The following is a 12,039-nucleotide window of genomic DNA, read 5'->3' on the forward strand; positions in this document are numbered from 1 at the left end:
TAAATTCCACTTGTGCGCATGACTCCTCTTATTGGCCGAAAATGCTCATTTTGGTGCTGGCTTTGACTTTTTTTGTTGTTCAAGCAAGTTTGACTTATTCCAATCAAGGGACAACGTATGGGAATCATTATTAATCCTATTTGGAATCCTACATATCAAGAGACAACATATAGGAATCATTATTAATCCTATTTGGAATCCTACATAGCATATGAAAGCTAATTTGGAGCCTAAACTAGATGGTGATTGGATAAAGGCAGCTTAGTTGACAACTAGTCAACTAGTTTCCTAGTTTGAGTTTGACTTTTTGATTTAGAAAACTATCTTTCATTTTGATTTTTATTTATTTATTTGTTGGAAAAATTAACTTAAGAAAGTTGATATTTTATTATTTCAATTATAAATTAATTAATTCTTAATTTAAAATAAAGGAATTAATTAATCTAAATTAGATTAGAAAATGATTGAAATTTGCCCAGTACCACTGTTTCCATATCATTGTGGTCGGTTTTAACCTAGTATTTTAGGGTTTGTTTTGTGAACCTTAGCCTATTTAAAGGCTTATTTTCTTAATAAAATTAAGTACATTATTCATACAGAAAAATAATTGTGAGAAAGAATTCTCTTTGCTCTCTTTGAAATCCTAAAACACTTAATAGAAATCAAGTGTTTTAGTTTAACTTATCAATAGGACATCCATCATCTATTGTGGCATCTTCATCATATACCAAAGTTTCTAATAACAAGTTGATTAAGGGTTAAGGTTTCTATTAAAATCTGAACATAATTAAGATTCGGGCTAATATAATATGGGTTTAGGAACAAGTGGACTTAGGTTCGTATCATAAACAATGAAGATCAAGTGCACAACAACCCAGTAAGAGCTAACATCAACATCAAGCTACTAAAGATGGTGAAGGAAGCAAAGGAGATCCTAGCCAATAGATTCAGATACGTCCATTGACAACTAGTATAGGAGTACCTTGTTAAGTGGATGGGACTTAGAGACGAAGAGAGCAGCCAGAAGAAAGAAGACAATTTAGCATCTTACACGTAGATGATGAAAGAATTCAAAGTGGACTTGTCGTTTACGACGTTAACAAATTGAGTAGGGAAGGATATGAGAGTCACACATACCTTTGCATTTTGGCTGTAATCACCAAGCTAAGTTCATCCAAGATCATTAGTCAAGCTCATGGTCACTTTCTTGGGTTTATATTTTGTATTGTAAGAAATAGTGCAATTATGATTTCTCACGTATTTTAATGTATATTTCTACTATGATGAAAATGACTAAATAAGCTCTTTAGAAGGGTTAGCTAGTCAGCGACGTGTTGAGCTAGATCATCAACATAGGTGAGGACTTTTAATAGCATCCTTGTAAACCTTTGAGTTGTTCTCTCTATCGAGACCTAATAAAACGAGTGCATTTCATTTAATTTAGTTGTTGTCTTGTATGCTTGCCATTTTTCTACTATTGGCACCTCTCTAGCATCTAGCAAAATACTATTCAAGCTTTCTACAATATTGGTGATCATGATAGTATACATTTTACATTCAGAAAGAGAACGTGCCCATCTTATAGGGTCACCTTCTTGGATGTACTGTATAGCCTTACTTTTTTTTGCCTCAATTTGCTCCATATAAAACTCAAAATTTTCAACCAAGTATACAATAGTTACGAGTATGAAACATTTTATTATCGTGTCATCATCTTTCACATGTTCATTAGCCTTAATATTTCGGGTTACGTGATACATGCACAGGCCATGGTATGCATTAGGAAAGACTTTGTGTATTGCCTTTTCAATAACTGGCTGTCTATCACTCACAAAAACCAAATTCAGAAAATCTCCAATAGCGTCCTTGAGGTTTTGGAAATACCATGTATATGTTTGCTCGCTCTCTCCATCTCCAATGCTGAAAGCCAAAAGATATATTTGTTTATTGCCAAATATCATGTATCTTTGTATTTCCCTTTTAAAATAGTCGCATCAACAGCCAACATAGGGTCTTATGTGGAATATAAATCCCCTAATTCATGCTCCAATTACCATAAAAAAAATATACAAAATGGTTATTGTTGTCTGTTTTGCTATGTGTCTGAATCCCATGATTCTTTGATGTTAACTCATAATAGTAAGCATGCAACATAGCAAAATTCTCCTCTAGAGATCTCCTAACACTGTTAAGTACATATTCTCTACCTTTGCATACTTTATTATAGCTTATATTCAGCCTATATTGTTGCAGAAAGTCATGTTGAATTTTTTTGAGTTTGTAAATATGTGCAATCCCTTCATATTTAGATTTGATACATTTGCTTATGTTCCCGATGTATGATATCTAAGAGCAATTGTGTATATTATAAAAAATTCTCACAACAAATATTTTTCATTTTTTAATTTGGCCACATGCAGTCACCCTTCCAAACACATAACCTCATATCATTGTGTAGTTGACCATGTTACTTTAAATTCTTTATTTTCACGCATATAATAAATACTCAATTTATTTTGTAACTCAAATGTGTTGCAAAATATCTATTCAACTATAATGTTCTCGCATCCTATGAACTTTGATGAAACTATGGCTATAGAACCAGTTTTGTTACTCGCTGAAAAGTGGTTACCTATAGCTCAATGAACCTCAACATCATCAGCTCCTTCATTATTCATTTCGAGATGTATATTATTATTATTGTTGGACAATTCATGTTCAAAATCTACATCATTATGATCAACATTATCTGATTGAATACTAACATTATCCCTTTCTGTATTGCAATTCTCATAATTATTAATATTATGCAGCTACTCATACTCTTCTTGGTTAGAAAACCATTCAGCAAATTCACCTCCAACATCAACTCCTTCATGGATGTTAAATGATATCCAAGACTCACAGATATCTACTTGATCTTTAAACTGAGTTTCATGAACTACAATGTAATAAAATGTAGCTTCAATAGGTTTAGATTCGGGAACTTGTGGTAGACGAGCACCAGGTGGAGGACGAGCAGAAGATAGATGATTACTCTCATTATCCGAAGTAAATGCTATTTTATGAACTTTTCTAGATATATGTTTAACTTTGGAAATTACTTCAACATACAATGAAGGTTGCATCATTATCATCCTTCTATTTTTCACTTCTTGAAGAAAGCATTTCACATCCCTATCATTGCGTATTTCTGTAGGATCCAACTTTTCTGCACATCGTCCATATATCCATTTTCGCTTTAGCCAATATTCATTTTAATCTATTTTAATATAATTGAAAATCTCATCCTCTAACTCTAATTTTGTGCATCTTTTGCCAACGGAAACTATTATATTTTTACCATTTTTACACTCCCAACAGCCACCATTATTCCACATCAATCATATAAAACCACAATTACAATATCTGTCATTTTCCATTTCACTATAAAATTAAATGAATAACATCAAACTGAATTAATAAGTTTATGAAAATATGAATAATACTAAACAAACATATTAACTATCTAAAAAAAAAAAACAATTCTATTTTTTTAGCTAAATCTAATATTTTCCTACAGTTAAAGCTAAAAACTAGCAAACTAGCGAAAAATGATGGAAATTCATTTTTTTTCCATCAATTTTCCTATAGTTTTATTGGTTTTTTTGAATTTATAGTTTTACAAAAAAAATTTCCTACTTTTCACACCGCATATAACTTAAGTATTTTTAAATTCAAATATAACACTTCGTAAATTAATTTATTACACATCTATATTAAAAAATATAACAAAATTTAATATAATAACATAGAATTTTAAAAAAAATATTTATCTAAATTTAGTTTCAAAAATGAAAAATACAATAAAAGAGAGTAAAAGAGCAAATGGAAGGCGAAAATGTTTACATGCTCCATGGCCGAAGCCTCCAACCTTCTTTTTTTTTCTTTTTTTTTTTGTTTTTGGGGTTACTAAACGATTACCTTTTTATTTTATCGAAAACTAGTCGGCAACCCAAACCGACGTGTCGCAAAAATGACAAATCTAGCAGCGACACTTCAACACGTTTCCTTGCCACCCACTACACTTCATCCACTTGCATCCCGCCACGTGGCCGTGATCGGCGCAGGAGCCTCCGGCCTAGTCGCTGCCCGTGAGCTCCGGCGAGAAGGCCACAGAGTGGTGGTTTTCGAGCAAGGAGACCAAGTCGGTGGGACATGGGTCTACACCCCCAAGATCGAGTCGGACCCACTTGGAGTCGACCCACGTCGAACCGTGGTCCAATCCAGCCTCTACCAGTCCCTCCGCACCAATCTCCCCAGAGAGGTAATGGGTTTCAGGGACTTCCCATTTGTGCCCAGAAAAGATGATAAAGAGAGAGATTCAAGAAGGTTTCCGGGTCACAGAGAGGTGCTGATGTATCTGGAGGACTTCGCTAGCGAGTTTGGAATCGTTGAGTTAGTCAGGTTGGAAACGGAGGTCATGTTTGTGGGTATGGTGGACGGTGGGAAGTGGCAGGTAAGGTCGAAAAAGAGAGATGGGATTTGTTTGGATGAAATTTATGATGCCGTGGTTGTCTGTAATGGCCACTATACAGAGCCTCGTGTAGCTGACGATATTCCCGGTAATTATTTCTTGTGCGTACTACCTTTTGGTTTCTATGAATCTGAATTACCTCTACAGGCCAAAACTTTTTTAAAGTTAAATTTGATCCCCTTTTTTTTCTTTTTTCTTTTTTAAATTTTTTGTGCATAACTTAGATTGGATTTTGTTTCTGGGATATTGTTCATGAGCAATTCAGATATTTATTGGGTTGGAATGTTTACAATAAGGTCTACATACTGTAGTTCAGGGGATTATAATCTGCCAATAAGTTTCCATTTAAATTAGTTCTAGTTCCTGTATGAATGAATGAGCACCGTGTTCTGATATGCAAGTCTTGTAGTTGTGAAACTTGTGAAGTTAGGTTATTGATTTGAATTTCAGTAGAATTCCATTTTGAGCGGGAATGGTTGGAAAACTGTCACAAACATATTTTTGCTTGAACTAGGACATTGTGTTCTCGAATTGGAATGAAATAATGTTTTGTGCTATTATTATGCTTTTGCAATGAGATTTTGGTTCTTACGCCCTCTGTCCTTTTGTTCATTTATCTTTCTGCAGGCATTGATTCATGGCCAGGGAAGCAAATTCATAGCCACAATTATCGTACTGCAGAACCATTTCAAGATAAGGTATGTGCATGGATTCAATCTTTGTGTATCACTTGTATTTCGTTGTGGAGTTGGAGCACTCTTAATACCGCTGCGCTTTGTGAACTCCTTTATAACTGTGAACAGAAGCATATGTTCTGGTAAGAAAAGGATATAGTTTGCATATGGCAAATCTGCAGAGATTTTCCATGTGCAGTCATAAGCGAACTAGATAAGCTGCAGGTTCTTCAAAATGAATGATGGTTGTGATCTTATATCGCACAAGATGGCCAAATCCTAATGAATAGTGATAATGAAATGGGATCGATGAATTAGTAACCCGGAAATATTTTTTAGCTCTTCTCTTCTTCTCTGCATAGTTACTAGCCTATCTTATCATTTCCTGCTACTTTTAGGTTGTAATCTTGATAGGGAGTGCAGCAAGTGCTGCTGATATTTCTCGAGAGCTAGCAGGAGTTGCTAAAGAAGTCCATGTTGCATCAAGGTCGGTTGGTGATGGAGCCACTGGAAAGCGGCCTGACTATGATAATTTGTGGCTTCATTCTATGGTATAATTACCCACTCATGGTGGGAATTGGGTGGCTATTATAAGAAGTTAGTGTAAACTCAAAACTCAGAAGATTTATTTGCTAATTTCTGTATGCTAATCGTATTCAAATTAGTGTAGATTAAAAGTGTTCATGAAGATAGTAGTGTGGTTTTCAAGGATGGGAGTGCAGTCCTTGCTGATGTTATTCTTCATTGCACAGGGTATGCTTTATAATTTGGCTTTGGCTTAATTTAGAACTTTTTAGATGTTTATTAAAATGTGAATTCTGTAGGAAGTAAGGAAAAAAATAAAAAAATAAAAAGAGTAATAATAAAAGAATGAATAGTAACTTCTTTTTCCCCTTTAAAAGGTACAAGTATCACTTCCCTTTTCTTGAAACCAATGGAATTGTGATGGTTGATGACAATTGCGTAGGGCCACTCTACAAGCATGTATTCCCACCAGCCTTAGCTCCATGGCTTTCCTTTATTGGGTTACCATGGAAGGTATACCTCTACTCTGAAAATGATGATCCCATTTCATTAATTGATGAAAGTAGTAAATATTTGTGTATGATTGGTGCCAGGTTGTTCCTTTTCCCCTGTTTGAATTTCAGAGCAAGTGGATAGCAGGTCTTTTATCTAATAGGCTTGCACTTCCTCATAAAGAGCAAATGATGGAGGATGTTGAGGCATTTTACTCTATCCTCGAATCTTCTGGCATACCTAAACGTTACACTCATAACATGGCTGATTATCAGGTAAATTCAGATTCTCTGGATTGCCCTTTTATGGTGGAAAATGTCTTTAAATTTTGCCTGCCTTTTGTACTACTTCCTTTGAAGATGATGTGCTTGAAACTTATCTTCAATCGATGATTTTATCATAGCTCACCAAATCTGTTTACCAAAATTCAAATAAAAAATGATGTGCTAAATTTTTTACCAGTTTAAAATTTGGTTGCTTCCAATGTGGGACTTATTTATCATTTTAACAACTAAAATGCTGCCACTTCATTTGCCATTGAAAATTTGAGGAAAAAGTTGGTGTCTGTAACCTTACTCTGTTGCAAAAAGGGAGTGGACCTTTTTTTGGGTACTATGTTGCAAAACAGGGCTTGGTTGATTAATAAGCGTATGATTTTATAATTTCTTCTGAATGTCATGTATATCTTCGCAATATTAGCTTTCTCGTTTGGGACCTCTGCTCAATGTTTGGTAATACAGAAGCAAATAGTTTTGGGCTATGCTGAAACATTATATTAGCTTTTAAGAACATAACAAGCTTTTGAGTTCTGTTTTTGCAGTTTGAGTATGATGACTGGCTTGCAGAAGCGAGTGGGTCTCCAGGCAGTGAAATATGGAGGAAAGAAATGTATAATGAAGCTTGGAAGAACAAGCGTGTCCGACCAGAGACCTACCGGGATGACTGGGAAGATGACCATCTGGTATTGCAAGCTTATGAGGACTTCAAACAAATACTCAAATGAAAGGCGAAGGAGCCTACAATTTCTTTTTCTTTTTATTATTATTATTTTGGTGAAAGTGTATTCATTAGTTCATTGTACTTCTCGTTTTATTTCTGGCTAATTTAGTCAATTGAACTTCATAATCTTGTCCTGTCCCATTTTAAATAAACAAAAATGCCACAAGATTTCATATTAATAAGAGTTTTGTGTCCCTGTTTGCCAATGATCCCACGTTTGAATCTTTATATCTTAAAAATGAGAAATAAAATAAAATAAAATAAAAAAGCCTACAATTTTGCTATTTATCATTATCCATAATTATCAACAACATGATAATAATTAATAAGCATTTTTATTTATTTATTTTTAACTGAAAGATTTTACACGAAAATAAATCTGTATTGACAACCAATTAATTTTTTTCTATTTGAAGAAATGATAATCAATGAAATTGTCTTAGACATGTGGATTCCAATAATTTAAAAAATAAAATAAAATAATTGTGGATTCCATTAGTGTCGTTGCTCACTGGTGGTGGTGGTGACATAATAATTCTCTATTAATTAAGGTTCTCAAACCAAAGCCAACTTATCTTATATATCTTTTTTTTTCTTTTTTTCTTTTTTCTAGGAAAACTTACCATATATATCTGTCGAGTGCTGCTTTTTACATCATCAAAATTTCTGTTCACACATCAATTCTACATAAAATTATTGAAAATCCCTTTCATTTTCTTTTCTAAAACAACTTCTAATCTTTTGTGTTCTTAATATTTTAAAGCCGACGGCCTAGTAGTGAATGTCAATAGCAAACTTCCGACTTCAATGGTTCTTCAACCACCAAGTGATAGTTGATTTTTCATTTTTCTCAATTTTTTTCATATTATGGTTTATCTTTTTGGTGAATGAAGATTGTTATTAAGCACAAAAAAAGCCTCCAAGAAAGAAGGATTACGAATCAACTACAAAAGCATTAGCTGAAGTAGCTGACTGAAAGTCCTCGAGAAGACGATCTTATCAAAAGAAACCGAATTAAAACAGTAATTACCATGAAGAGAGAAAGATTTCCTTACTACTAAATCAACAAGGCCATTCAAGTATCTATGATTCCAAAATAAGCAGGCATTACTAATAGGCAAAGGCAAACAAGCTCTGATCGGTAAGATTTCCTCTTTCGTTGACCAGCCTCCAGGATCTATCAAGGAACACACATCTTCCACCACCAACTTTGCATCAAATATGAAAATAATGTTAGACCAGTCCGTGCAAATGGCAGTCGAAATAGCCCATTCCAAAGCTTTAACCTTTGCTTCAAATAAGGAGGAAGCCTCGATAAACTTGGAAGCCAAGAAAATTATCTCTCCAGCATGGTTACAAACACCACAGCAATAGTTGATCTTCCATTCTTCAAAGCACCGTCACAGTTGTGCTTCAAACTTCCTAAAGGAGGTGTCTGCAACCTTAAAGCGACCAGGACAAGATTAAAAATACCAAAATCTTCATGGGGAAAACACAGTGCATTCTGAAACAAATCTTTCCAGCCAGTTGGTTGCCTCCATAATAATTAGTTTCCAACAAAAATTCTATCATTTATGAAGTTCCAAGATCAATAAAAGAGGCTACACGAAAAAAGAGAGAGATGAACTCCTTGTCCAGAATGCCAGTTTAGAAGTCATTTTCGAGGGTCAAAACAAAAATCTCGAACCTTCCAGATTGAGTCCACCTGCACATTCTCTAACTTGAAACCCCAGTTGGTGACGAAAGCAATCGTTTTGGTTCCTGGTCATTCAGTGAAGAGATGGAACACGGATTCCTCCTCGGCTCCACAAACGGCACACTCTTTATCACCTCCTCCAAATTTTCCATCTAGAACTAATCTTGTAAGGGGAGAATTAGTCATAAACCTCCACATGAAAACTTTTAACCTATCATGAACCTTTAACTTCCTCAATTGGTTCCACAGCGTGGAATCATCATTGGCCTCAAAATCTTTCCACTTTAAAAGCATAAAAATCACTGACTGAAAATACCTCTGCATTTCCTGTCCAAACAAGCCTATCCTGCCCACTAGACAAAAGCCAATTCACCTTCAAAATTGCTCGAGCCAAGTCCTCCTCGAAGAACTCTCTCACCAGCTGTTCATTCTAACTATTTCTACCTTCCCTCTTTTAAGTCAACAACTCTGTTCCAAAATCTTGTATCAATCCCCTCCTTAGAAATCCAAATATGGTTTTAAATCCTTGGAAACCAAGGCTCGGACCATGGGTTATCGAAAGGCAATCACCTATTTTATAACAGACACCTTTAAGTAAAGATTGCCGAGAACTAAGAATCCGCTGCCAGATATAAGAATCTCCCCTTATTTTACATTGAAAAACGGAATTCCTCCTCAAATATTTAGCATTCATGATTTTTTTCCATAAGCATTCATGACCAGATGCAATCTTCCAAGCAAGTTTTGAGAGAAGAGAGGTGTTTATATCCTTAAACTATCTAAAACCCAGACCAACCTAAGGATTTAAGCTTGCAAATGTCCTTCCAAATTCTCAACACCAAATAACGCTTTGCGTCTTGTTTTTCTCCCACCAGAAACATCTAGCAAGCATATCAAGATCATCACAAACACCTTTTGGAACTCAATAAGTGGCCATGGTGTATGTTGGAATGGTCGGCACCACCTGTTTTTAATAAGATAGCTTTTCTTGCCTTTCAAAGAAGTTGTTTACTCCAATCTACCATCCTCTGCTATACCTGTTCCTTGAGTTTGAAGAACTCTTTAGATTTATTTCTTCCAAAGATAAGAGAATTAACCAAATAAATAGAACCAGTCTCCATCTTCCTGAACCCCAATGAATCCTTAATTGCTCTTCTATCGGGCTCGTAATAGGAGAACATAAAATGCTCAATTTTGTTATGTCAGCTTCTTGTCATGACCAACCAAAGTATTTTGCAAAGCAGTTATTCACCACGTCTGCCTCTTGCCTATTTGCTCAACACATGACCAGAAAGTTGTCATTGTGGGAGCAACCTTGATGCCATGTAAAGCTCCTTTCTCCTCTTCCTTAATAAGTAACCTGTACAAAATTTCTGAGCAAAGAATAGAAAGAAAAGGTGATAGAGTGTCACCTTGTCGGAGCCCATGGTTTGGTTGGAAAAAGCCAAAGTTTCACCATTTAACATAAGGAAGTATTTAAGAGTTTTAACACAACTTCCCAGAATCTTCCTAACCTCTTCTGAGAAACCCCATACCTCCAAGAATTTTTTCAGGAACATCCATTCAAGCCTGTCATGGGCTTTCTTAATGTCAACTTTCGTCACCATTTGTCTCTGTTTGCGTTCATGATTCCTAACTTTGTGGATAATCTTCTGAGCAACAAGAGTATTTTTAGCAATCCACCTTCCTCCAACAAAAGCTCACTGGTTTGGAGCAATATTTTTCCATGACTTTACCCAGCCTAGCTGTCAGGGTCTTGGCAATTATCTTATAGGAGAAGTTGCATAGAATGATTGGGCGAAAATGATTAAAATTTATAGGTTGCTCGGTTTTCGGAATAAGGACAATATGGGTCTTGTTGACATTAAAAGGGATGGACCTTAGACGAAAATATACTTGAACAAATTTCACAATTCGTTCCTGAACAATATTCTAGTGATACCTATAAAAAATGTTTGAAAAGCCATCAGTCTCTGGGCTCTTAAGGGGGTGAAGGTCCATACACTTTCTTTTAATTTCCTCAATTGAGGGGATTCTCATTATTTCAGTGTTTTCTTCACTAGTGGTGCAAGTAGCACCAATACCTTTAAGATCATGTAATGTAGCCGCTAATGGAAACTTAAACAATTCCAAGAGCTGTTTAATAAAATACTCCTGTGTTTCACTTTTCTTTATAACCCAACAATTGTCTTCTTTTATAGCTAATACACGATTTCTTCTCCATTGAATGAAGGTACTCAAATGGAAAAACTTGGTGTTTTTGTCGCCTTCTTTCAGCCAAGTTTGCCTTAATTTCTATTTGTGAACGGATTCTATACAGACTCTTTGAAATTTCACATCCGCCATAAAATGTTTTTCTTTACTCTCATCCCTATTATCTATCCTCTAGATTGTCAACAACAATTCTTCCAACGCCTTTGTCTTTTTGTGTGCAAGATTAAAAGTTTCCTTGTTCCACTTCCATGAGGCTCTGGCAGTGCTAGACAAACTCCTCTTGAGTTTGTCGCAATCCATGCCCACTTTCCTCTCTGCATTCCATGCCACTTTGACCACTTGAGCACAAGTTTGATCTGAAATCCAAGCCTCGAAAAACCTGAAGGCGACATTTGGATCCCGTACGGGACAGAATTAAGCATAAAGGATTGGACAGCATAATATTAATCTTGTCATTTATTTGGTGTAATGAAAAATGTTGGACCAGATTCTATTATTTTTAATAGAATCTATCTAAAATATTTATTTATATATATATATATATACAAAGTTTTAATTATAATTTTTTTTAAAACGATGTCAATAAAAATAAATTTCAACTTATTTTTAAAAAATATAGATAAAAATAAATTACAAAAACCATAAAAATAAAATATATAACGATATCAGAAGTCATAATCATATAAAAAAAAAAATTATGATCATTAAAATTAACTATACATCAAGAAACTACAATGACAAGTAAAAATAAACAACATTACATTGCTAAATGAGCTAATGAATTTAACAATAATATCTAATAAACTTCACAAATGAACTAACCATCAGCTTGAGCTACAAATCATAGTATCAAGCTAGAATATCCACATACTCTATAATGAGTTCCAAAAGATTATTTAATAGCTAAATGAGGTGGAAATGAA

General features: G+C 34.7%; 1 protein-coding gene across 2 annotated transcripts; it reads left to right on the forward strand.

Moving 5' to 3' along the window:
* Positions 1-3,872: 3,872 nt before the first annotated feature.
* Positions 3,873-7,388, forward strand: LOC107434186 (flavin-containing monooxygenase FMO GS-OX-like 4). 2 transcript variants are annotated; one of them, XM_016045617.4, is made up of 7 exons: positions 3,873-4,604; positions 5,144-5,214; positions 5,589-5,741; positions 5,861-5,943; positions 6,093-6,228; positions 6,339-6,482; positions 7,028-7,388. In XM_016045617.4, exons 1-7 carry the CDS (start codon positions 4,016-4,018, stop codon positions 7,208-7,210), a joined length of 1,359 nt encoding a protein of 452 aa, XP_015901103.2. In that variant the 5' UTR covers positions 3,873-4,015; the 3' UTR covers positions 7,211-7,388. The 2 variants fall into 2 exon arrangements, with proteins under 2 accessions (XP_015901103.2, XP_015901102.2); XM_016045616.4 differs by having other exon boundaries at positions 3,874-4,604; positions 6,309-6,482.
* The last annotated feature ends 4,651 nt before the right edge of the window (positions 7,389-12,039 follow it).

This window comes from Ziziphus jujuba, chromosome 6 (genome assembly GCF_031755915.1).
Source record: "Ziziphus jujuba cultivar Dongzao chromosome 6, ASM3175591v1".
NCBI classification, from domain to species: Eukaryota; Viridiplantae; Streptophyta; class Magnoliopsida; order Rosales; family Rhamnaceae; genus Ziziphus; species Ziziphus jujuba.